Raw genomic sequence first — 27,085 nt, 5'->3', positions numbered from 1 at the left:
GAAGAGCAAGCCACAGGACAGAAGAGGAGATTACTCTCCAGTCACTGCCCAGTCACACAGATTAGTCTCCAGTCACTGAGTGCAAGACCAACACAACAGGCATGAGACTGCAGTTAATCTGCTAAAGTTGCAGGATGCTGGAAGACATAATGCTGGGTACACACGATACGTTTTTCCGCTTGATTTTCCACCCGATCGTTTTTTCTGCTCGATTTTGCACTTGATTCTGCGCTCGATTCTCTTACCTTCCGCTTGTTTTTCTTATCTTTTTCCATTCACTTCTATGAGAAATCGAGCGCAGAATCGATCGGAAGGAATACCGGACATGTCGGGAATTATCCATCGAATCCATCTATCGAGCAGAAAACGTATCGTGTGTACCCAGCATAAGATATCTAGCAAATTATTTTTTGTCTACTTTAAGGTTAAAATGTATGCAACACTCCCTTGCATAATATTAGTACATTGTGGGGTGTTAGAAGAGTAATTTAGTTAGGGAATTAAGAATTTGTGCTATTGCACTTGACAAAGCCCACTAACAGCAAATCTGCATTGTAGCAAGCTATGATCCATTTCTGGCCATAGCAGCAGCCAGTTCAGAAACAAAATAGTCCATTGTTCTCCCACTTTAGTAAGTCAACCCCAATAATCCTGGCCTACATACAAAGAGGTCATAGGGTCACATTTGTATTAAATAATTATATATAAAAACATTTGGCAATGGTTGCATTTTGCAGGAGTTTTTGCTTAATTTAACATTGTCATTACATAATTACAGTTATCTTAATCTAGAAAACAAAATTACCTGTCATTGCTCAGTTCTGTGGGACAATCCAGGAATGCAGAAATCTTTTTCTCCAGGTACAAGTCCAGCTTCTCCTCACAGTCTGTAGAGCTAAATATTTCTTGCATCAATGGACTAAGAACAATAGCCTCATAACTGCCTTCAAAAAGCAGTCCCAGCAAGGATGCAATTTCTGAAAAAAATACAAAAGTATGTGTTGAATTACTAAGGAAAGTAAACCAGCTATAACCATAAATTACCACTGGTAAATACAGACTGTGCCCTGCTAATACTGTAGCCTCTGTTAAATAAGCAAAAAAATGGCAGCATAGGGTTCCCAGGTTTACTAGCTCTAGCTGCCAGGAGTAGAAGCGGACCCACCTGTCCGCCAAGTTATATCTAGTTACCAATAATCTAATGTCTGTCAGCACTGGTGGTGTCCCTTACAAGTTGGGGTAAGAAATCCTCAGTTCCCTAACAATGCACCATGCCCACATTTTTTGGACACAGGAGCTCTTATGACAGCCTCTGGCCCAGTGATGTTTCTGATAACAAAGGATGGGAGGTTCTGGTGCTATCCAACTGCCACCATTCGATGCTGTCTGACTGGAGATAAGCACCCCTGCTGTTGTTGATGAGTACAGACATCTTCCAGAGTATCCCCCCGTCCATTTGCCAGCAAAGTCAATAAACCGCATAAAGTGTGGTAATATTTAATTAATTCTGCATCTTTGTAGAGATCTTCAGGTTTCTTCTGGACCACAGCAGGCATGTTGCTAGAAGGCTTTTCCATCTTGCATCATCAAGAAGAATCTTGTCAGGTTTACTGAAGTCAGTGTGCTCTGGCATCTTCTCTATGCGGACTGCACCCTGTCCCAAGTAAGAATATACAGTGGAGGAAATAATTATTTGACCCCTCACTGATTTTGTAAGTTTGTCCAATGACAAAGAAATGAAAAGTCTCAGAACAGTATCATGTCAATGGTAGGTTTATTTTAACAGTGGCAGATAGCACATCAAAAGGAAAATCGAAAAAATAACCTTAAATAAAAGATAGCAACTGATTTGCATTTCATTGAGTGAAATAAGTTTTTGAACCTCTACCAACCATTAAGAGTTCTGGCTCCCACAGAGTGGTTAGACACTTCTACTCAATTAGTAACCCTCATTAAGGACACCTTCTTAACTAGTCACCTGTATAAAAGACACCTGTCCACAGAATCAATCAATAAAGCAGACTCCAAACTCTCCAACATGGGAAAGACCAAAGAGCTGTCCAAGGATATCAGAGACAAAATTGTAGACCTGCACAAGGCTGGAATGGGCTACAAAACCATTAGCAAGAAGCTGGGAGAGAAGGTGACAACTGTTGGTGCGGTTGTTCAAAAATGGAAGGAGCACAAAATGACCATCAATCGACCTCGCTCTGGGGCTCCACGCAAGATCTCACCTTGTGGGGTGTCAATGGTTCTGAGAAAGGTGTAAAAGCATCCTAGAACTACACGGGAGGAGTTAGTCAATGACCTCAAATTAGCAGGGACCACAGTCACCAAGAAAACCATTAGAAACACATTACATCGCAATGGATTAAAATCCTGCAGGGCTCGCAAGGTCCCCCTGCTCAAGAAGGCACATGTGCAGGCCCGTCTGACGTTTGCCAATGAACACCTGAATGATTCTGTGAGTGACTGGGAGAAGGTGCTGTGGTCTGATGAGACCAAAATAGAGCTCTTTGGCATTAACTCAACTCGCTGTGTTTGGAGGAAGAAAAATGCTGCCTATGACCCCCAAAACACCGTCCCCACCGTCAAGCATGGGGGTGGAAACATTTTGCTTTGGGGGTGTTTTTCTGCTAAGGGCACAGGACAACTTAATCGCATTAACGGGAAAATGGACGGAGCCATGTATCGTGAAATCCTGAACGACAACCTCCTTCCCTCTGCCAGGAAACTGAAAATGGGTCGCGGATGGGTGTTCCAGCACGACAATGACCCAAAACATACAGCAAAGGCAACAAAGGAGTGGCTCAAGAAGAAGCACATTAAGGTCATGGAGTGGCCTAGTCAGTCTCCGAACCTTAATCCAATAGAAAACCTATGGAGGGAGCTCAAGCTCAGAGTTGCACAGAGACAGCCTCGAAACCTTAGGGATTTAGAGATGATCTGCAAAGAGGAGTGGACCAACATTCCTCCTAAAATGTGTGCAAACTTGGTCATCAATTACAAGAAACGTTTGACCTCTGTGCTTGCAAACAAGGGTTTTTCCACTAAGTATTAAGTCTTTTATTGTTAGAGGGTTCAAAAACTTATTTCACTCAATGAAATGCAAATCAGTTGCTATCTTTTATTTAAGGTTATTTTTTCGATTTTCCTTTTGATATGCTATCTGCCACTGTTAAAATAAACCTACCATTGAAATGATACTGTTCTGAGACTTTTCATTTCTTTGTCATTGGACAAACTTACAAAATCAGTGAGGGGTCAAATAATTATTTCCTCCACTGTAGGTATGGCAGGTGGGATTTCATTAGTTGAACAAAAGACCATGAAAAGCAGTGTTCCCCACCCCTGTCCTCAAGGCCCACAAACAGTGCATGTTTTGTGGAAATTCTCAGGGGTAGATAATCAGCTCTGCTGAGACACTAATTACCTCACCTGTGCACGTTTGTGGTTTTCTGCAAAACATGTACTGTTGGTGGTACTTGACGATAGGGTTGGGGAACTGTGATGAAAAGAACACATGCAAACAGGTGCTAGACAATGGTTTCCACATCTCTGTGACAAAGAATATTCCTGCAATTAACATGGAGAAGATGTCAGAGAACAAAGGCTTCACCCCAGCTGACTTTATTTGGGAGACGCTTTGCAATCAAGATATAACATTTTCAGCAACAAGCTGGCAGGAAGTAGATAAACAGGAGTCCCCAGAAGACTTAATACAGGAAATTTAATGTCATAGTCATATACCTGGAATGATTTATTAACTATTTTTCACTGCTGGCAAACAGTTAAGTGGTTTGCAGAAGCCAGAAAGTGTGATAGTGAAGGACATGAAAAATTAAAGCTGAAAGAATAGAAGCAGAGATACAGATTTTAAGAGGAACCGTGATGACACATAGCAGAGCATAATAAATTATTCAGGATACCCATTTTTACCTTAATTATCCTGGTTTCAGTATCACAAATGCTTCTTATACCTAAATATTGCTGTATATTGGTATGTGAACCTGCCCTCCTAGAGATGTTTAGCCTAAACTATGTTGTCATGCAGCCTTCTCCCCCAGAGCACTCTGGGAGATCAGATGATGTCCCAGCTTCCTTTACAGAGGGGAAAAAAACATTCCAGTGATTCCCTTGGCAGCAGAAAAATGCCATAATCTCTCATAAATGTAGGGGTGAGATAAAAATTTTCAATGGGAAAACATTCCCTCTGATAGGGATCTACAATTGTGACTCTAAGTATGTAGTCTACATTCTAAAATGTCCCTGTGGGTTACTATATGTGGGGGAGACGACCCAAAAATTTAAAGTCAGATTATCAGCTCACAAGCATGCGATCCGTGAGCGTCTCGTGGAGCAACCTGTCGCCAATCATTTTGTACGCTGCAAACATAACGTTAGTCAATTGCGCTGCCAAATTATTGACAGCATACCAATTTTAAAGAGGGGTGGCGACAGAAATAGACAATTGTTGCTACGCGAGGCGCCCTGGATTCGCATGCTTGATACTATTGAAACCTCGTGGCTTGAACCGCGAATATGATCTCACACCTTTTTTATGATATCTGAATCTGTGTTTATATTTATTATTTTTATTCTATTTGTTTTATACATTTATTCCCCTTTAAGGTAGTTGCTGCTTGTGTTGCTCCCGCCTGTTATATATAAACTAGTGGTTTCTGCTTTATATTGATGTGACATTTGCTATTCTCCACTGTTGCCATGTCTGTGCTTTCATCCCCTGGGTACGCCATCTCCCGCCCCTTGGGTTCTCGATCGCCTGGCATGGCGGCTGATTGGCCGCGTTGCGGCCGCTTGGATGCGGCGGTTCGGCCGCGTTGGCGGCTGTTTGGCCGCATTGCGGCGTTGCGGCCGCTTGGATGCGGCAGTTCGGCCGCGTTTGTTGCGACCGTTTGGCCGCCTTTGCCATATAGGGAGACGCAGGGCCGTCTGATTGGTGGTTCACTCCACGCGATCGGCCGGCGTTGGGTAGTGACATTCTGTCCTGCCCTTTGGGACACATGCGGATTTCCGTCTGCGTCCCATACGTCTCCCTAGTAAACGTCTATGACATTATGGCGCCGCCTCCCCGCAGGTTCCCCATCAGGTCCGGCTGACCAGTGGGTGTATCCATCTACCTGCGGTGGTGGTTAGGGGCGGTGATGGTGCGCTCTAGGGGTGATGGCCTATACAGACAGGTGAGTGAATTTCAAATCCATTGGTTAAGACTTCATGTAACAAGTTCCCCATCAGGTCCACTTTATACATAGTGGATGGGGATTGGCTAGTGAATTAGATAGCCTGTGATTGGTAGGTCTGAATATGATGTACTATTTAAACTCATTACTCCTATGATAGATTGAGACTGTCATGGCTTGATAAAGGGGCATGTCTTTACGCTCCGAAACGTCGCACACTGTATTCATCTTGACTTGATGGCAGTCTTTTAATAAATTACTTAAGAGCAACTCGATGGTGCCGGCTTCATCCTTTCTGTTAAAATAGTACTGAAATAGAAAGGACACGAGGGGTGGAAATTATGTTAAAATAGGAAATGGTAAAAGTTCTTCCAATATTTGCTGGTATCTGATCCACTTGGTGTGACCGATTCCTTAGAAACTTAGACATGGAAATCTAATTACCAACATACCGATCTTCACTGTGGGTGGTGATTATTTGTCAAATCTAGATATCCGTATTCTGTTGGCCTGACTAAACCACCACTTCTGATACTGCCTCGGCTCAACACACACCATACAATCTTGGTTGTTCAATTTTACCACTTTCATGTAGTATACGAGCTTGTCCAATCAATCATTCAAGGTATTTTCAATCTGTTGTCCCTTATACTACATAGATTTGGTAAATCTGTACAATCAAGATTGTATGGTGTGTGTTGAGCTCTAGTGCATGTGTCTGTGTTGCAATGTTGCAATTTTTAAAGCTTAACAAGAAACTGTAGAAATGAATACAATAACTTATGTATGTATATATTAAGCAATTATGTATTGCTCCATATATAAATGCAATAGACCAAAATATTATTTTCTTCCTTTTCTTTTCATCTTTCGGTTACCTAGCCCACTTGGTTAGTGTGTTGGGGACCTCGCTCTCTTTCAAAACTTAAGAAAAAAAGTAAAAAAAAAAAAAAAAGTTGTTCCACTGAGGAAAGAGTTAAATCAAGAGAAATCACGACCCTGTAGGTCTAGAGAAGGCATAATGTAAAGTAGTAATCAATGTTTGTGGCCTTTACAGAAGGCAAATTGGCCATTACTATCCATGTTTAATCAGTTTTCAGAATGGTTATTTTTGGGGTGGTTTTCAAATCCTAGCCAAATTAAAAAGTCAATCAGAATGATAGTTAATGGTACCATAAACCTAAGACCGTTTATAATGAACAATCATAATTTGTCACTTGCTTCAATCGATGCCCAGAAGGAAAAAACATGAAATATTTTTTAATGTTTATGCAAAGAACGTGTCAGGGCCCCCCGAAGGGTGATGAGCTGTCTCCCCTAGGGGGTGACGAACTGCGTTCCTGCCTAGTGGCCGCCAGTTCATGATCCTCAAGACCACCCCACCAGTGATGGGAAGACAATGAGTGCGAACCCTGCAGTGAGGAAAGGAGAGGCAAGGAGTGTAAAGGAGAGGGAGGACTGAAGGATAGTACTGACAGGTGGACAGGACTGAAGGACAGGACTAACTGGAACGGACTGGCTGGATGTAACTGACAGGACAAAAATTGGACAGGACTGACAGAGTGACTAACCGGAAAGAGTGACTGCCTGGTACCCAAAATTGTTCCGACTACGACTCCTACTCCACAGCCCTTACAGGGTTATGGAGTGGGTCCGACTTCTCCATCTATGAAACTTCCGACTCCAGGTATCCAAAAATTGCCCCACAGCCCTGGCCTTCGGTGCTACCAAACCTTGTTCTGGCACTGACTTTATATTGTGCCTCACGCCTTCTCTATATTCCCCTTCCAAAACACATCTGCCACTCTCCAACCTTTTCAATCTTAAAGTGCTCCCTCAAAACTGACTTTTTCCAACAAGCATACACTCTAACTTAATCATTTTATGTCTTAGAATTTGCTATACATTTTATTCATCATGTTACATTTGTCACTGTAATTAAAACGTCTGTCAATTTTGTATTTTGTACTAGTGTCTATATTTGGTTTAATAGTGCCCCGGAATATGTTGGCGCTTTATAAATCAATAATAATAATAATTTGGTGTAGATAATGGTCTGTATTATTACGTACCCCATGTTTGATTCTTACTTTGTACAGCGCCACAGAATATGTTGGTGCTTAATAAATTAATAAAATAGTATAGTTTATACTATATGTCCAAAAGTAAATACTTTATCCACAAGTTCAGTTATGTATAACTAATGACTTAACTTACAAACAACCCCTCAGAATAGAACCTGTGGGAATGGGACGACCTGTATTTATGGTCTTTGCTTGATCACGCATATGATGCTTTGGAGAGTGGGGTAGTTTGAATGTTGTCAGCATAATTACTGGAGAACCATTAATGGTAAAACATTTACATACTGGTAACTTTGTAAGGAATAAGGTACAATAAAATGAATTGTCCAGCTAGAACATCAATATAGAAAGTATATAATACAGTCACCAAAGTTCATTACTACGAAAAAAAAAAAAAAAAAAAAGTTGTGCTTAGGGACTTACACAGCTGCCAAGACTCATAGATAATAAAAAAAATCATTATCCTATAAAGCTGCAATACAATAGCCTAAAAATATTAATCAGCCTGTGACTGTTACACACTTGCTCCAAAAGGATACTTTGTAACAAGACGACGGTCTCCAGGGTCAACTGAGAAAATATAATATTATGATGAATTCTAGAGCCCTAGAATAATGTGTGACCATAATTCACATCCAACTGCCTGACTCAGGCTCAAGTATTGTGCCTTGAAAAATGGAACTATAAAAGAGGAATGTCTTGGAGCCATTTAAGATAATGATGAAGAGCAGTTTTATCTGAAATGTGACTTAGGATCGCAAGTTTTACTGCAAATATCTCTAAGTACTTATAAGTACTGGAATGTGCAGGGATGTACCATTACGCAGTGTAAATATTATTTCTCAGATAAATGATAATTGCAGGTTATTCATACTGTCCTGCCATAAATGAAAAGCAAAGGACCATCACCAATGCCTGTTTTCAGGCATAGTATAGTCTCCTCTCCTGTTACAGAATAATGATACAAGAGATCACTGGGTACAGAGCTGCAGTTATCCATACTCACACCATGGGAGACTTATGATGCATTAGTGGATAAAATTAACTTAATTTCAGTCTCTTTAAGTACCCCTGAATCAGGGAAAATATTACTGAATGATATCCATGGTGGGCTAGATTGCCTCCTCCCGGTCTCCAGATGCTCCTCAATTTCCTAGGGGTCGCTCCTGTTCCCCATACCTGGTCCTATTATCTCCCCAGCCTCCTGGAAGCTCATCTGAGCCGCCCAGAGTGTATCTGTATCCATATGCATGAGTTTCAAACTACACATGCACAGTGAAAGAAGGCATGTGTGGGTGAGCGCTTACTTTTGCTGTCCACACACGGTACAGAACATGCACCTGCACAGTTCTGAATCACGTGGCATTGCCTGGGGGAACTGCCAGAATTTTTTTTTTTGATGGAGGGATCTTTTCGAATACTTAAAGGAAACCTGAGACCAGTAGGATCAAAAAAAATATGCACACCTGCCCTCTTTCAGGCTGTTTGATCCCTCCCTGTCTTCCCAGGCTGCCTGCATCCTCCGTTAGATGGCCAAGGTAATTCCACTGGTGGGGGCGTAGTGCACATCCCATCACCTGGAGAGTTCACACACCAATAGAAACACATATAAAACTGACAAGACTGGACCGGGACGGAAATGTACAGATTTATGTGTGAACACATCCATAGAAACATGCAAATCTGATGCCAACTGTCAAAACAGGACAGGACACCTTTTTATGTGTGAACCAAGTCTTAGGCCTCGTTCACATCAGGGCCGTTTCTGTGCGCTTTCCACAGCGCACTGCCCTGAGCGATCAGCAAGGTATTCATTTTTCCATGTAACTAAATGTAGCCGGTTCACATCTATGCGCTGCGCTGAGCAGCGTTACAGAAACGTAGTGTTGCATGCATTTTTGTGCGCTGAGCTGTAAAGCGCACAGTAATGCAAGTGAATGGGTCCGCTTTTTTAGCGCATAGAAGCGTGTACAAGCACATAGAAGCGCATGCGTTTTTTACCCCTAATTGGAGAAAAAAAATACATTTACATACAAAAACAAAGTTTTATTGACAACTGCTGCTGCTACAGTAAGCAAAACGTGCTTTAAAGAAGCGCAGCGCAACGCATAGAAACGCGGACTAAAGCGCGCACAAGCGCATGCGTTTTTTACCATGCGCTTTAACACGTTTTTCAACGCAGCAGATGTGAACGAGGCCTTAGTGTATCTCTGGTGTTTTTTTATGTACATCAAATAAGCACTTAAACCTAAAAATATATCTGCACAGTAGCTGTTAAATAGAAATCAAAACTAGTCCTTGGTAAGAGTACAAGCACATGGTGCAGACAGGAACAATGAATATCCATTAGGTCCTAGGCAAGCAAACTGTGGGTAGATCTATGTGCAGGTCCTTTGTAGGAAAATGAGGGGATTCTTCCTCTATTACATTTTCATCAGGGTAGGAACACACTAGGCAGAATCACGTATGCGTTTTCCACTATGCTCTATGAAAATCGCATATGTGATTCTGCCTAGTGTGTTTCTACCCTCACACACGATCTGAACCAGGTTTACCAGTAACTGACAACAGGTCTGTGTTCAATGTGCACAAGATTCACAACAGCCCTGCAGGGAGTGCATAAGTAGAGAATACTACAGTAGTACAGTAGTATAACTTAAATTGTAGTCACTAAACCCAAATTTAATAATATATCAAATTAATTGATATCATGAGCAAAGGGAGTTTAAAAAGAAAAAAAAAAAACATTTTAACTACAGTCAAAATTTATTAGGAGTTGATGCATTTTTTGGAACTCCCACTCCAGGCACCCAAAAATCACCCCGACTCTAATTCCTTGACACCGGCTCCACTGTTAAAAACCATTCAGGGTCCGTCAATCATTACACCGTGTGCAGGGTGCAGACTATAGCATTACGGCTATAGCCGTGCCAAGCTTCAGAGCTGCGCATTCTCACAGCAGGCGATAAAAAGCCCTGTTTCGTTATTAGGGGTAATATATATATATATATATATATATATATATATATATATATATATATATATATATATATATATATATATATATATATATATATATATATATATATATATATATATATATATATATATATATATATATATATACACACACATATATATATATACATATACACATACATATATATATATATATATATATATATACACACATACATATATATACATATACACATACATATATATACATATACATATATATATACACACATACATATATATACATATACACATACATATATATACATATACACATACATATACACACACACAAAGCGGCAATTGGTTAGTGGTTAAAGAGCAACTTTACCAAAAGAAAGTAGTAGGAAGAAAAATAAATGAAGACGTAGCAAAGTGAGAACTTGAAAAATGTTAATATTTTATCCTACTTTCTGTCCAGATGAGAATGGACAGAGATCTATCGTGGATGCTGTCCTGCGATGACTTGAGAAAACTGAAATATTAGCGTTAGGTGGTCCAAGTACTTAACATTATCTACCAATTATCTGCCAGATAAATTACGGTTTACTACCTAAACCTGCCTGATGGTCGACTACTACTCAGGAAAGAATGCTTGTAGCTGATCGTAGTCTATTGGCTACACCAAGTGGTAGTTTGGGCTTCGGGGGTTTGTGTTAGGAATTAGGAGGAGAAGGTTAGTTTTAGGCACGGATTAATGTTAGGTATTAGGTGGGGAGGGGGTTAGTTTTAGGCACTAGAAGGGGACGGTTCCAATGAGAATGGGTGCCAGGTAGAGCATAGTAAAATATCGGCAATGTAAATTAATTTATTTATATTTTACTAACGGCACCACCTGGACCCCAACATGTACTCCTAGTATGTGGCTTTGCAGCATACCAGCGGAGCCAGGTCTGTACTCTGCCTGGAATAGACTTAGCAAGGTGCTGGGTAACAAGAAAAATCCATAACTCATTGCTCATCAGAACAAGAGTGGAGTAGAACAAGAATTTCACAGGGATAATCTCAAATGATTACTCCAAAAAGTATTTAACAGCCTCTATTTTCCTGTACCAATAAATTAGGTCATCTCAGAGAAGAAACAAAGCCCACTGTAATGCACAGCACCCATGCACACAGCAGATGTGCTACCCACGGGAGACAAAAACACTATAGGCATCACCATATCTGCCTGCTGCAGAGGAGTATGTTTATATGTACTTCCACCTGAACGGCCATACTAATTAACTCTGGATGTTGCCCAGTTAATGCCTTGTCAAACAGCTTCTTAGTTTTTAACATTCTGTCTTGTTTCAAAATATATGGATGCCTTCCATAATGTATACAGAATATGGTGGTGTTTCCTATACTGAGAGAAATCAGTAAATCATACTGCAGTGTTTGACATAAATCATAATTTATTCTCTCCTCCAGCGGCCCACCTGACGTCATTCAGAGCTGAGAAAGTGCTTGCACATATGTTTCCATCTGTCTCATCTCCCTTTTCAGCACACAGTGAAATATGATTGAAGGAAAGCCTTGTCTGATTAACATTTTCCTACAGAGATGGTACAAGGTATAATCTAGTTTGCAAACAATTCAAGGATTTCATTTTACTAATGTGTTTGCCAAACCTCAAAGGGTTCAGATTAAATTCCAACTACATGCAGTGGATCGGACTACCTAGGTTGTCCTCCCATCCACTTCTGTAGTGTTGGAAAGAAAATCCTTCACTACATTTAAGATATCTCTGACTCCAAATCCCCTTTATTTCATATATTAATGCATGTTCCATGTTGGCTGAAAGAAATATATTAATGCATGTTCCATGTTGGCTGAAAGAAATATATTAATGCATGTTCCATGTTGGCTGAAAGAAATATATTAATGCATGTTCCATGTTGGCTGAAAGAAATATATTAATGCATGTTCCATGTTGGCTGAAAGAAATATATTAATGCATGTTCCATGTTGGCTGAAAGAAATATATTAATGCATGTTCCATGTTGGCTGAAAGAAAACAACATAAGTCATTTTATTAGTGCCAAATGTCAGCAATTTTAGGTGGGTACTGCAAAGGGATAAACTAGATGAGTACAAAAGATAGTGAAGTCTTTTTGCAAACTAAGATCCTCCATTTTGACAACTCCGTTGCTTTTATTGTTGTCAGTGTTCCAGCTTGATGTGAACATGTGTTTTGAGAGTGGTTTGCTCAGCAATTTTAAATCTATATAAAGGTGATGTCTGCTTTTGGGGAAAAACAAAGAACTGGCTAGAAAGCTGAACCTTATTGGCCATCCAAGCCTGGCACCATCATCCTGAATGAGAATACTATAAAAGGTTCCAAATTTCTCATCACCAAGCCTCTTGCATTTTTATTTTATTTGTTTAAAAAAAAAAAAAGCAAACATTCAATAACTCATGAACAAAGACAAACATTAAAACAAGATCATAGTATACAGGTATGTATTGTTAACTCAATCAGTACAGCATAGATGAAGGTCAGAGGGACGTATATATACAAAGTGCCATGCTGGGGAGGAGGAAATGCGTGAGTGCAAACGCACTGAACACCAGTCAAGATCTAAGTAGTAGTGTTGGTGTTTGAATTCAGGTCATCCTGAAGTTAAACTCAAATATTTGAAGAAGTCGATTTAACATTTCAGTGAGTTTTTGTTCACTTTTAAAGGAAGAAACACACACACTGTGTGTGTTCCATCCGATATGACTGCACATGAACTAACTGCATGTTACGAGAATTGTCTGTGCATGTCCTATCCCATCTGTTATGAACATCCGTAGCCTCCCTTGTGATAAGCCCGAGTTCGGGGTGGGAGAATATAGCTGGGAGCGTTAACCCCGAGCTCAGCTTGGGCTAGCAAATGACCTGGTTTCTGATGAGTTTTGGAGTCCCGCAGGCGATCTGCGCTGCGCAGCGGAACTCCAGCATCTTCCGTGGCTCTCCCCGGGTCTCTGCTTTATTCTCTGGCCAACAGAATCCCCATAGCCCTGCTCTTCTTCCAAGGACCCGGCGGCCTATCAGTGCGGCGTGACGTCACCAAGGGCGGGGGCGGGCCACATTTTTAAAGTGGCCCTGAAGATGGCAAGACAAAAACATTGAAAAATATGTCTCTCCATGGCTGTGATGCAGAATTTGGGTATATCGTACTGATACAGAATCTCATAGCCTGTCTCATGTATCCAAAAGGCTATGGATGTTTTATTGGTGAATATGCACATTTTTCTGTATCATAGGGGGCACAGAGCCTGCATGTATATAGAGTTTAGTGTGTCCAATTCCTCCTCATTTGCCTCTAATCACAAGTTGTAATTTGATCTCTCCTCTGTGTCACCTGACTGCCATGGCAGAGATGGTAGATAAGCTAATTTGAAAGCACAAGACGACTATATAGTAATTCGTTTCCCAACTGTTTCTGAGCGAAGTGCTTCTGCCTTACTGTTACCGATTTTTGCCTGGATTTTGACTACTCTCAGCCTGCCTTATTTGTGCAGTTTACAAAAAAAAAAAAAAAAAAAAAAAGATTATTCATAAATGTAATTCAACAAATGTGTGCTCTAGTCTTTTATTTATATGCAGAATGTCTACCAGGCTTTTATTCTGGCATATTTTGGTGAGTTATGACTTGAAAAATTGGAGGCCTAAAATAATTTTTTTTTTTAAAGTACAGTCAATAGACAATCAATAGAAAATATACAATCATCAATAGACAAATGACAATCATCAATAGACAACAATCATCAATAGACAATCAGCAATAAACAATAGACAATCATCAATAGACACCCATTAACAGACAATAGACAATCATCAATAGTCAATCAATATACAATAGACAATCAGCAATAGACAATAGACAATTATCAACAAACAATCATCAATAGACCATCAATTTGACAATACATAATCATCAATAAACAATAGACAATAAATAGACAATAGTCAATCATTGGACAATAGATAACCATTAACAGACAATACACAATCATCAATAGACGATATACAATTATCAATAGACAATCATTAATACACAATAGACAATCAATGGACAATAGACAATCATCAATAGATGATATACAATTGTCAATAGACAATCAGCAATGGACAATAGGCAATTATCAATACACAATCATCAATAGACAATCAATAGACAATAGATAACCATTAACAGACAATCAATAGACAATCATCAATAGGCAATCCTCAATAGACAATCACCACAAGACAATAGAAAATCATCAATAGACAATACACAATCCAATAGAGAATAGACACTCGTCAATAAACAATCATCAATAGACAATCAATAACCATTAATAGACAATATACAATAGATAATCATCAATAGACAATTATCAATAGACAACACACAATCATCAATAGACAACAATCGACAATCATCAATAAACAATAGGCAATCCTCAATAGGCAATCCTCAATAGGCAATAGAAAATCATCAATAGACAGACAATCCAATAGAGAATAGACAATCATCAATAAACAATAGACAATCATCAATAGACCATCATCTATAGACGATAGACAATCATTAATAGACAATCATCAATGGACAGTCATCTATAGACGATAGGCAATCATCAATAGACAATCCTCAATAGACAATCATCACTAGACAATAAAAAATCATCAATAGACAGATAATCTAATAGAGAATAGGCAATCATCAAACAATAGACAATCAATAGACGATAATCTATAGATGATAGGCAATCATCAATAGACAATCAGCAATAGACAATACATAATCAATAGACAATAGTCAATCATCAATGGACAATAGATAACCATTACCAGACAATAGACAATCATCAATAGACAATTGACAATAGACAATTCTCAATAGACGATATAGAATTATCAATAGACAATATACAATTATCAATAGACAATGAGCAATGGACAATAGACAATTATCAATACACAATCAATAGACAATAGATAACCATTAATAGACAATCAATATACAATAGACATTCATCAATAGACTATCACCAATAGACAATCATCAATAGACAACATCACATAGCGTATAACTGCCAGGACCAATCTCCAAACACCTTTTCTCTGCGTCTTACTCTGTCACCAAAAACCTCCACCAGTGCAGGGACTGGGCCTGAGGCGGCATCAGTTTGAGTGGTTTCCCGGGGACTATCACTGTATACTATATGCCTTTTTTCCACTAACCGCATTTGCAGTAACTTACTCAGATGTCACTCTTCTGAATATCTGCTGCTGGATCTATACCCCCAACACGGTCATTCCTGCCTCTGGATATTTTGGAGGTCTCTAGGGTGAGTGCGGACACATGGGGGGGGGGGGGGAGCGTTCCTGCACTGGTGGAGGTTTTTGGTGACAGAGTAAGACACAGAGGAAAGGTGTTTGGAGATTGGTCCTGGCAGTTATACTGTGATGCTATTTGTTTGTTTTTTATTGCATATGACGTGAGAGTCTGGATCTAGAGAGCGACAGACAACAAGTGTCGATCTATCACAGTGTGAACCCAGCCTTGACGATGTTTGGATCTTCTTGGGCTACAGACTGTGAGATAGTGTATCTCTTTATCTTGAGACTGTGCGCACGATCTTAGTTTGATTGTTTTACCATATATTGCTTTACACAGGCAGTTTTTGAGAACGCGAACCATGTGTGCAATCTTTTTTATCAGGTGGACTTCCTAAGCGCATACTGTTTTTTTTAGAAAATCTTAATAGATAACCATTAATAGACAATCAATATACAATAGACAAATATCAATAGACAATCAGCAATAGACAAACAATTATCAATAGACAATAGAGAATAAATAGTCACAGAGGCGCTTATCGTGACCTTGAAACTGTACTGCATGTACTCCTATTTGTTATTGCCTGAGGAAGCAGGAATATACCTGCGAAACGCGTTGCATGGTTGTCTGGAGTATATAAATAAACCTGTTAACAAGCTGACAGTATATTGTCTACTTCAAGGAGGCGAGTCCACCACCACCTCCTGAGGAATTTTAAACTTTTTAGTACCTTTTATCCTGCTGGCGCCTCTGTTCGCTCTTATATTACCAATATCCACCCCTGGTGGAGGGGTCGTTCCCCATCTCTTTTTTTCCTGATCTACAGAGAGCGACTTAATCCTGAGTGAGGACAGGTTTAATCTCCTCACCTGCCTGTACAGTGGTTACCTAGGAGGTAACCCATTTTTGTGAGTATATACACTATATACTTTTCAATTCCAACCTATTGTTTTGCTTACTACACTATATTGGGCTCTCGGTGTCCCCACTTTTGTTAATAGACAATCTCCAATCATCAATAGACAATCATCAGTAGACGACAGACAATTATCAATACACTCCACACGATCTGCACCATCAAAAGTCAATCTTTATTAATCAATCCATAAAATACAGGATAAAAACAGCATAGGTAAGTATAGGACAATGCACAGGCGTTTCGGACTATTCCAGTCCTTTGTCAAATCATCATGACTGTGGGTTCGTGATGATTTGACAAAGGACTGGAATAGTCCGAAATGCCTGTACATCATCCTATACTTACCCATGCTGTTTTTATCCTGTATTTTATGGATTGATTAATAAAGATGGACTTTTGATGGTGCAGATCGTGTGGAGTGTCTGCAAGAGCTTGTTACTCCAAAGTTGATCCCCGCACATCCAACAACATTGGTGCAGAAACATTTACTGCAACAACCAAAATAAAGACTTTTCCCCCAAAAAAAACACACAACAAAGGTTAACAAGATAACAAAAAGCTTTATTGTATAACAATTAGGTTCCAATGATAAAATCAATTAAAAATGTAAGATCCAGGATAACACACCATAAATATTCATAATATATACACATGCAATGAATGAGCTTCCAACTGTAATCAATATGAATATCAGCCGCTGAATTCAGCAAGCTAAAGTGCTTGTGCTATTACTCGAAAAGTCCCCTTCCCAATAAAAAAGGGACTGTGAAACTAGATACAGTGAAAGAACAGGACAACCCAATGAAGTGGTGAGAACGTGAAGAAGTGAAGGGAATTGCAACGCAGACCATGAGAAGAGTGATAGAAAGGCTGGACAACGCCAGCTGAGTGCGCCCGTAGAAATGTGACCAGTGCCAAGGCTCTTTCCGGATCACACTGCGCTTCCAGTGTACCCCTCTGACTTTGGTAAGCCTTTTCACTCGGCACTGGTCACATTGCTACGGGCACTCTCAGCTGGAGTTGTCCAGCCTTCCTATCACTCTTCTCATGGTCTGCATTGCAACTCCCTTCACTTCTTCACGCTCTCACCACTTCATTGGGTTGTCCTGTTTTTTCACTGTATCTAGTTTCACAGCCCCTTTTTTGGGGGGGGACTTTGAGTAATAGCACTAGCACTTTAGCTTGCTGAATTCAGCGGCTGGTATTCATATTGATTACAGATGGAAGCTCATTCATTGCATGTGTATATATTATGATTATTTATGGTGTGTTATCCTGGATCTTACATTTTTTATTGATTTTATCATTGGAACCTAATTGTTATACAATAAAGCTTTTTGTTATCTTGTTAACTTTTGTGGTGTGTTTTTAGGGGGGAAAAGTCTTTATTTTGGTTGTTGTAGTTCTGAACATTTCCCTTCTGCACACATAACTTACATGATATATATTGATTATAGAAGCTTTACAATTTGACTGGTGCTTGCCCTATGTTTGTTAATTCAGAAACATTTACTGAAGACACAATTATCAATAAACAATCAGCAATGGACATTAGACAATTATCAATAGACAATAGTCAATCATCAATGGAGAATCATCAATACACAACAGACAATCATCAATACACAATCATCAATAGACAATCAATAGACAATAGACAATCATCAATAGACAATCAACAATCATCAATAGACAATAATTAATAAACAGTAGCCAATTATCAATAGCGAATTAACCACTTCACCACTGAGGGGTTTTACCCCCTGACCACCAGAGCAATTTTCACCTTTCAGCGCTCCTTCCATTCATTGGTCTATAACTTTATCATTACTTATCACAATTAAACGAACTATATCTTGTTTTTTCCACCACCAATTAGGCTTTCTTTAGGTGGGACATTATGCCAAGAATTATTTTATTCTAAATGTGTTTTAATGGGAAAATAGGAAAAATGTGGGAAAAAATTCATTATTTTTCAGTTTTCGGCCATTATAGTTTTTAAATAATGCATGCTACTGTAATTAAAACCCATGAAATGTATTTGCCCTTTTGTCCCGGTTATAAAACCGTTTAAATTATGTCCCTATCACAATGTTTGGCGCCAATATTTTATTTGGAAATAAAGGTGCATTTTTTTCAGTTTTGCGTCCATCCCTAATTACAAGCCCATAGTTTATAAAGTAACAGTGTTGTACCCTCCTGACATAAATATTTAAAAAGTTCAGTCCCTAAGGTAACTATTTATGTATTTTTTTTTATTGTAAATTTTAAAAAAAAAAAAAATTTAATTACAAAAAAAAATAAAATGGGGAGTGTGGGAGGTAATGAGTTAATTTTTTGTGTAAAAGTAATTTATTTGTATGTGAAAAATGTTTAGGGTGTAGTTTTACTATTTGGCCACAAGAAGGCCACAGTAACTTTTTGTTTAATGCGGCCTCCAAGCGTCCTTCCGGACTCTTGAAGTACTAGGAGGCTGGGTAAGTGTTTTTTTTTTTCACAATGATCGCGCTGCTCATCGGAGAGCAGCGGATCATTGCGGGGCTTAGATCAACGAACGGGAATGGATTTTCCCGTTCATTGATCTCCGGGCGAGCGGCGTGTTTACGAGCGGGAGCGTGGGCAGCGGCAGGAGCGCGGAAAGTACGGATTTCTTCGTCCCTGGGGGTTAAAGGATGGAAAAAGGGACGGAGAAATTCGTACGGGCGGAGGTAAAGTGGTTAATAGACAGAAAATAATCAATAGACGACAATCATCAATAAGCAATAGACAATCAATCATCAATAGACATTCATCAATAAACAATAGACAATTAACAATGGACAATCATCAATGGACAATCATCAATGGACAATAGACAATCAATAGACATTCATCAATAGACAATAATCAATAGACAATTATAAAGAGGCAATAGACAATCAATCATCTATAGACAATCATCAATAGAAAATAGACAATCGTCAATATAATTGCCAATTGATTATTATCTATTGATGATCATCTATTGCCTATCATTTACTGATGATAGTCTATAGTCTATTGATGAATGTCTCTTGATAATTGTCTATTCTTTGTATTCAATATAATTGCGCTGCTTCCTAATATTACACAATCAGAAACCTTTTGGGCTCGCCACACTTCTAGGTAGAGTTCTCCCAGTTAAATTTTAAATACCGTAAATGTTTGGTGTGTAGGCGCTCCCACATAAAGGGACAGACAAAGTTCCAATAATTTTCATAAAAGTCCTCCTCCACACTGAACGACTTAGATTGTGATCCACTATTGACATGTGAAGTAGTCGCTCACCAGATCTCAAGGCTGACCAATAAGTGCTTAAAGAGATGTTGTAACAAATTTTTCAGCCTTATTTCTTGTATCCTTTAAAGGGGAACTGAAGAGAGAGGTATATGGAGGCTGTCCTGTTTATTTCCTTTTAATCAATACCAGTTGCCTGGCATCCCTGCTGGTCTATTTCTCTGCAGTAGTATCTGATTAAAACCAGAAACAAGCATGCAGCTAGTCTTGTCAGATCAGACTTATAAGTCTGAACCACTGAAACACCTGATCTGCTGCATGCTTGTTCAGGGGCTATGGCTAATAGTATTAGAGGCAGAGGATCAGCAGGGCTGCCAGGCAACTGGTATTGTCTAAAAGGAAATAAACATGACAGCCTCCATATACCTCTCTCTTCAGTTCCCCTTTAAGTTCCTATACCTGTTTTAATGTGGTCTGTCTTACTGCAGCCTTTCTTAGTTGCACAGTGGCTGTAATATCTCTGTTATAGAATCTAATCCTCTTTGTCAGCTTTGTTGGCTCAGGCAGGCATGTGCTGCTCTGCTGCGATAGGTAGAAGTTATACACACCCCCTCCATGACCCCTCCAGGCTCTGTATGAGTCACAGACTGAGCTTCTCTCAGCCTATCACATGCTGGTTAGTAGACATGTTTTTTGTTTGTAAACACTGCCCAAAACTGGCAATTACAAGCCAGGATTGCAACAGGGAGTGGCAGAAACAGCAAAGAGGGGCCCAGGAGAACATAATGAATAGAATGGTTTGCTTTTTATTGAAAGAATTTTAGAGTACAGGTTCTCTTTAAAACATCCACTGATCGCCTCACAATCTCAGCTCCTTGTCCTGACAGATCATCAGAAAATCCAAAATAAGAAGCGCTTATGGTGCAGTATTAGTGACTCCAGTTGTTACCTCTCCTTATAACACCATGCACATGCACTACTATACACCATTTTTGATCCCAATCACCAATATACAAAAGAACCGTTCACCAGGTAAACTGGCTGACTGACCACAGACCAGCAATAGAGTATTCACTGCAGATCAGATGTCTCTCTATCTTCTCACAGGAATCAGTTCTCAATCACTAGGCTCAAACACATCCTTACATAGCGTAACTCCATTTATTCAATATAAAAAATCATCAGCCCCTCAGAACTCATCAGCCCCTGATGCTTAGGACTTAGGACAGAGTGTGCAGGACAATGTCAGCCACCCGGCAACTTTGATTTTACATGCGCATATGATTTTATTGAATGTGAATGCACTTTTATTACTTTTTTTTATATTGAATAAACAGAGTCTCTTGCCAGAGACAGATTAGCCGATTTCAAAGAACAATGTGGCAGCATTGGGGAAACTGATAACTGAGACAAATGCATTAACAATGTAGGGAAGGCAGCATGCTGCAAGTGAAAGAGCGCTTCATACAGGTCACTGCTAAACCTCAGTGCTCCTTTAATGGCATGAGGGGGCGTCCTTGGACCCGTGAAACGCAGTATAAAGTTGGAGCTACGAATAAATTGAATTTTACTGATAATTTGTTTTACTCTGTACTGGTGCCTCTATTAAACCAGCCATTCAGTGAGTCTAGTCCACCCTTGGTGAAGAGGTGTTACCCCATCTCCTCTCTTGTCTACAGAGACCGACTTTCTGGTCAAACTCACCACCTGCTGTTACAATGGTTGCCTATGTGGTAACCCACCTCTGTGAGTACCTTTCCCGTGATTATTCACCTTATACCACTTGTTTGAATCTACTACACTATTGCTGGCCCTCAAATTTTCTTTTTGTATTTTGCAAAATTAAGTTCACAATTTGCCTCCAACTGCTCTTTAACTACGAGCAAGCTATAGCTAAAGAATGCAAATGTTACCATAAACCATGGAATAAAGTAAAACATCAATAAAGATATAAACCTTCCCCAAAATCACCTCACGCCGATCAGTGGTGGGAGAGTGGCGCTCTGAGGTCCGCCTAACACCAATTGGCATAACCTTGCTCTTCGCAAGATTAGCAGGGAACGAGCACTGTTGTAAACAGATCGGGACGCGGCGATCAGCCTGCCAGCCGCAATCGGAGCTGGAAAGCTGACATTAAAAAAAGCTAATAAACGTGTACAGCGCTGCGATCTAGAGCAGCGCTGTACAGGTGACAGCCTTGTCACTTAACTTCCCTCCTAACGGCTCACAATGTAATCCCATCATAGGCTGATTCCTATGTATGGGTAGTGTAGTGTAAGTATCGCTATCTAGTGCTAATTTGGGGGGCGAGGGAATCAAAGAAATACAGATGTTTTATTTTTTTCAGAAAAAGTAATCTTTTATTAACCACCTGAGCGGTCTGGACGAGCTGAGCTCGTCCAACACCGCCGGAGGTCGCTGCTCAGGCCCTGCTGGGCCGATTTTAATCAAATAAAGTGCAGCACACGCAGCCGGCACTTTGCCAGCCGCGTGTGCTGCCTGATCGCCGCCGCTCTGCGGCGATTCGCCGCGAGCAGCGGCGAAAGAGGGCCCCCCTAGCCGCCTGAGCCCTGCGCAGCCGGAACGAAAAGTTCCGGCCAGCGCTAAGGGCTGGATCGGAGGCGGCTGACGTCAGGACGTCGGCTGACGTCGATGACGTCACTCCGCTCGTCGCTATGGCGACGATATAAGCAAAACAAGGAAGGCCGCTCATTGCGGCCTTCCTTGTTTATTCTGGGCGCCGGAGACGATCGGAAGATCGCCTCCGGAGCGCCCTCTAGTGGGCTTTCATGCAGCCAACTTTCAGTTGGCTGCATGAAATAGTTTTTTTTTTATTTGAAAAAAACCCTCCCGCAGCCACCCTGGCGATTTAATCAGAACGCCAGGGTGGTTAATAAAAAAAATAAATAAAATAAGGATCGCAGCAGCAATTAGAGACTACCAAAAGAAAGCTCTAATAGTGGGAAGAAAAGGAGTTAAAATTCATTTGGGTGGTAAGTTGTTTGGCCAAGCAAAAACTGTTAAATCTGTGAAGTGCTTAATTGTAAAAAAAAAATGGCTTGGTCACAAGGGGGGGTATAAACCTGTTGTCCTCAAGAGGTTAAAAAAGTTCTTAGTTTATAAATAAGCATTTGGTCTCCTAAAATCAAATAACATAAAAAATAAACAAAAACGTATCTATAAAAAATGTAGCATATGTAGTAAGGGTAAACGAATATGGACGCACAAGTCAAAACACTGCTCTTATCACACTTCCGTCTCATACACAGTGTAAACGTACTCTACTTCTTACCAGCCTTGACTTCGGCCTCACACTGCTGTATGTGCGACGAGGTTTGAAAGCCCCTCAGCACATCAAGTTCCACGGTGGTCCACATTCAGACTGAAGACTATCCGCGTTTCAGACAAATGCAAAGTGAGATTTGGAGAGAAAAAAAAAAAAAGCAGAAAGTCTTTGATGGTTCCTCAATGCGCCCAGAAATTCTGCAACATAAAAACAGATTAAAGGTGATTGGTATTGTACTGTGTTTGCAGTGCGTCAAATATATAGAATATATCAAAGCTATGGAGTTGGTATCTGAAGTAGGAGGTTTCATAAACTGAGGAGTCGGATGATTTTTGCTCCAATTCTACAACCCTGATAAGTATTAGGCTGCTTACACACCAAGACGTTACAGGCGCACGTTAGTGCGCCTGTAACGCTCCCCCAACGCACAGCAATGTAACACAAGTGGGCTGTTCACACAGCCCACGTTGCGTTACATGTAACGCTGCACGTTCTCCGCAAAGTGCAGCATGCTACGGCGTTGGAGCGGCTATAGCCGCGTTAGACTGTTTGCACATGCGCAGTGGGGGGCGGAGAGGAGGCGGGGAGAGCCAGCTACAGTAGCCGCGCACATGGCTACTTAATATTCACTGCACTGGCGGGCGCTGATTGGCCGGCGGGACCACGTGATGCGGAGTGTCTCGCTCCGCATCACGTGGTCCCGCTGGCCAATCAGCGCCACTCTGGGAGACATTATAGGAATCGAGCCGCCTAACGCGGCTCACTCTACTGTCGGCTCTTGCAGCACCATACGTTGTGTTAGGTGCACGTTATGCGACCTTAACGTGGCACCTAACGCAACGTCTTGGTGTGCAAGAAGCCTTAGACTAAGGAGTCGGAGTAATTTTGGGTACCTGGAGTGGGATGTTTCAGAAACTGAGGAGTCAATGATTTTTGTACCAACTCCACAGCCCTGGAATAAAAATGCATTTTATTCAACCTTACCACCTGCTCTAAAGGTTGTAGAAAGTTGTCACACTTCTCGTTAATGCCTATAATTCCTTGTATAAGAGTACAGGCAGCAATCAAAGCAACAACTCCCCACCTGCATGCAAATTTAATAAAACTAAACTGAGTAATGGAAATAAGCTTAAAATTCAACACTGCATGAAATATTTGCTCTAAATAACTGGAGTCAAACCAGAAAGTGCATGGGGCAGGTCAGACTCGAAGCAGGTGGTTTCGCAGCCCCATAGCTGCAATGTAAGGGAAATTCGGAGCTCCGGTGGCTGCCGGACCACGAATGACATCTTCCCTCTGAGTTGCGACAACTTGGAGAGGGAATAGTATTTAACGCCGCCGGGGAGTTTTGCGGCAGCAGGGAGAGCCCTCATTCGTCTCTCCTAGCGCCCAACTCGCAGTTGATGCGACAATACGTACGCGGTCAGACTTTCTGACTAGCATGGTGCAAAGTTCTGGTTTAGCCCCTGCTAATTCCAGCCACTGTCTACTGCCAAGCAAGATTGTGGCTTATTCGCTTGTCAGACTTGTTTATTTCACTCACTCATCCCTACCATCCATACACAGGTCAATTATGGCCCGATACGGTGTGACAGCACATAACGCGTGTCATATCCTTTCTGTGATATGCAACTTCAAAGCATTCCTGTTATAGCTTCCCACTGTCTAGACTCAGTCCGGATTGTATATTTGGTCAACATGTAGCTGTCTACATGAATACAAAGTTCAAAAGCAATGCAACACCTTTTCAGAATGCAGGACAAAAGCGGAGGTTGTTATTTAATTACCTGTTTCCTTGTTATGGCACTCTAGACTTATGTACTACAAGTTACAGGTGACAAAGCAAAATACACATGAGACAGTATTTCATAGCAGATCAAAGGTAGGGACCTGACTGGCTATTGACTAATTGGCCATCTCCTAATTAGAGGCTAGGTAGAAAGTCCCTAATTGAATGTCTAGGTTCATTTGCCTATCCAACGTAATGATCTATTTAAATGCAGACAATGGTAGCTTTTCCTGCTGGCCACTGAATGCAGAGTTAATTTACATTCACATAAGGAACTCACATTAGCAGCCCGGTGTCCAATTACCCAGAAGCCAGCTGGCTTTGAGCAGACTTACACATTTGACACAGGCAGAAAAGGTGAAAATATGGCTTGCACGAGATACAATATGGCTGCTATGTTTCGCATATTACCGTACATATCATCATCACCACATATATCCTCACAGGCACTTTTTGCTGAAATGTAAATAAAAGCTGAGAATTTTTTTTCCCCACAATAATGCCTCTTGTACATCGTCTTCTTATCTTTTGGCAGACACCTATGTCATTTCCCGTCAAAAAAATTACTTGCTGGTTGAATAAAAGTAACAAAGTAAAAATTTGCCAGGAGTATGAATCATTATGGGCAGCACTGTAGTGGAAAAAAAAAATAAACATGCACTGTGGGTTTTTGTTTTTGCTGCATTTTTGGTGCGTTCGAGTTTTTAACAAGTTTTTTGTGCATTTCACATTTTCGTTTTTTTTATTAATTTCCCTAACCAATGGACTAAAATACAGTAACAAATTTAAATGCATTCCTCTGCGTTTCCATTAACCCCCCTGGTGGTGCATTTCTGTCTGGATTTAAAGGGTCTAAAAGCGATACATTTTTTTCAAGAATTTTAGCCCTCCAATTCTTAAAGGATACCCGAACTGACATGGCACATGATGAGAAAGACATTGGTATGTACAGTGCCTAGCACACAAATAACTATGCTGTGTTCATTTTGTTCTTTGTCTGCCTGAAATAATTAAATATCAGGTATGCAAGTGGCTGACTCAGTCCTGACTCAGACAGGAAGTGACTACAGTGTGACCCTCACTAATAAGAAATTCCAACTATAAAAAAAAAAAACTTTCCTAGCAGAAAATGGCTTCTGAGAGCAATAAAAAGGGGAATTTCTTATCAGTGAGGGTAACACTGTAGTCACTTCCTGCGTCAGGACTGAGTCAGCCACATACATACCTGATATTTAACTCTTTCAGGCAGAGAAAGAAAAAAAAGGAACACAGCCTAGTTATTTGTGTGCTTGGCACTGTACATACACATTTCTATCTCATCATGTCACGTGTCAGTTCAGGTATCCTTTTAGTCTTAATTCACCAAAATATATCAGAATAAAGACCTGGTAGACTATCTGCGTATAAATAAAAGACTGGAACACAAAATTGTTGAAATAAATAAATTCATCAATAAACTGAAAAAAAATAGCAAAACAAAATAATAGTTGCCTGGCTGTCCTGCTGATCCTCTGCCTCTAATACTTCTAGACACATACTCTGAACAAACATACAGCAGATCAGGTGTTTCTGCCAGATCTGACAATATTAGCTGAATGCTTGTTTCTGGTGTGATTCAGGCACTACTGCAGCCAAACAGATCAGCAGATATGCCAGGCAACTGGAATTAACAGGAAATAAATATGGCATCCCTCGTATACCAGTTTCAGGTTCTCTTTAAGTTAAAGGAGTACTGTAAGGGGGAAAGAGTTTAACTTACCTGTGGCTTCTAACCGCCCCCCGCAGCCGTCCTGTGCCCGAGTCAGGACAAAATGATTCATCCGGTCTCCACCGCAGCTCATTTCCTGTTTTTTGCAACATTAATGTCAAGGAACACTGCGTCTGCGCGTAGCTGACCGCTCGCGTCCTCGATCCTGCTGACGTCGCCGGGAGCTTCCTGCGCAGGCACAATACGCGTAATGCGCAGGAAGCTCCTGGCGAAGTCAGCAGGAGCGAGGACACGCGTGTCCATGGCCACGCAGTAACCAGGAAGGAGGATTGTTTTGCCCCGGCACGGGCAAAGGATGTCTGTGGGGTGCCGTTAAAAGTCCCAGGTAAGTTCAACTCTTTTTTTGTTTCCCCCCTTACAGTACTCCTATATGTGAACCCTAAACAGTGCTAGTGACAATTGTTTATATATGTATCATTCCAGCATTTGCCTGACAGCTCTACAAACTGAGCTAAGAGGAGG

The 27,085-nt window shown here is 40.6% G+C and overlaps 1 protein-coding gene across 2 annotated transcripts in view; it reads right to left on the bottom strand.

Annotated features, from left to right (window-relative positions):
* Positions 1-27,085, bottom strand: part of TTC27 (tetratricopeptide repeat domain 27) — a 564,428-nt gene that overhangs the window by 470,106 nt on the left and 67,237 nt on the right. For both annotated transcript variants that reach the window (XM_068232111.1, XM_068232110.1), the window contains 2 exons: positions 23,073-23,263; positions 806-977 (listed from right to left, as the gene is read on the bottom strand). In XM_068232111.1, coding sequence (XP_068088212.1) covers positions 806-977; positions 23,073-23,157 — 257 coding nt within the window. In that variant the 5' untranslated portion in view covers positions 23,158-23,263. The remainder of the gene's footprint in view (positions 1-805; positions 978-23,072; positions 23,264-27,085) is intronic.

This window comes from Hyperolius riggenbachi, chromosome 4 (assembly GCF_040937935.1).
Source record: "Hyperolius riggenbachi isolate aHypRig1 chromosome 4, aHypRig1.pri, whole genome shotgun sequence".
In the NCBI taxonomy this organism is placed as follows: Eukaryota; Metazoa; Chordata; class Amphibia; order Anura; family Hyperoliidae; genus Hyperolius; species Hyperolius riggenbachi.
This window is presented reverse-complemented; position numbering and strand designations above follow the sequence as displayed.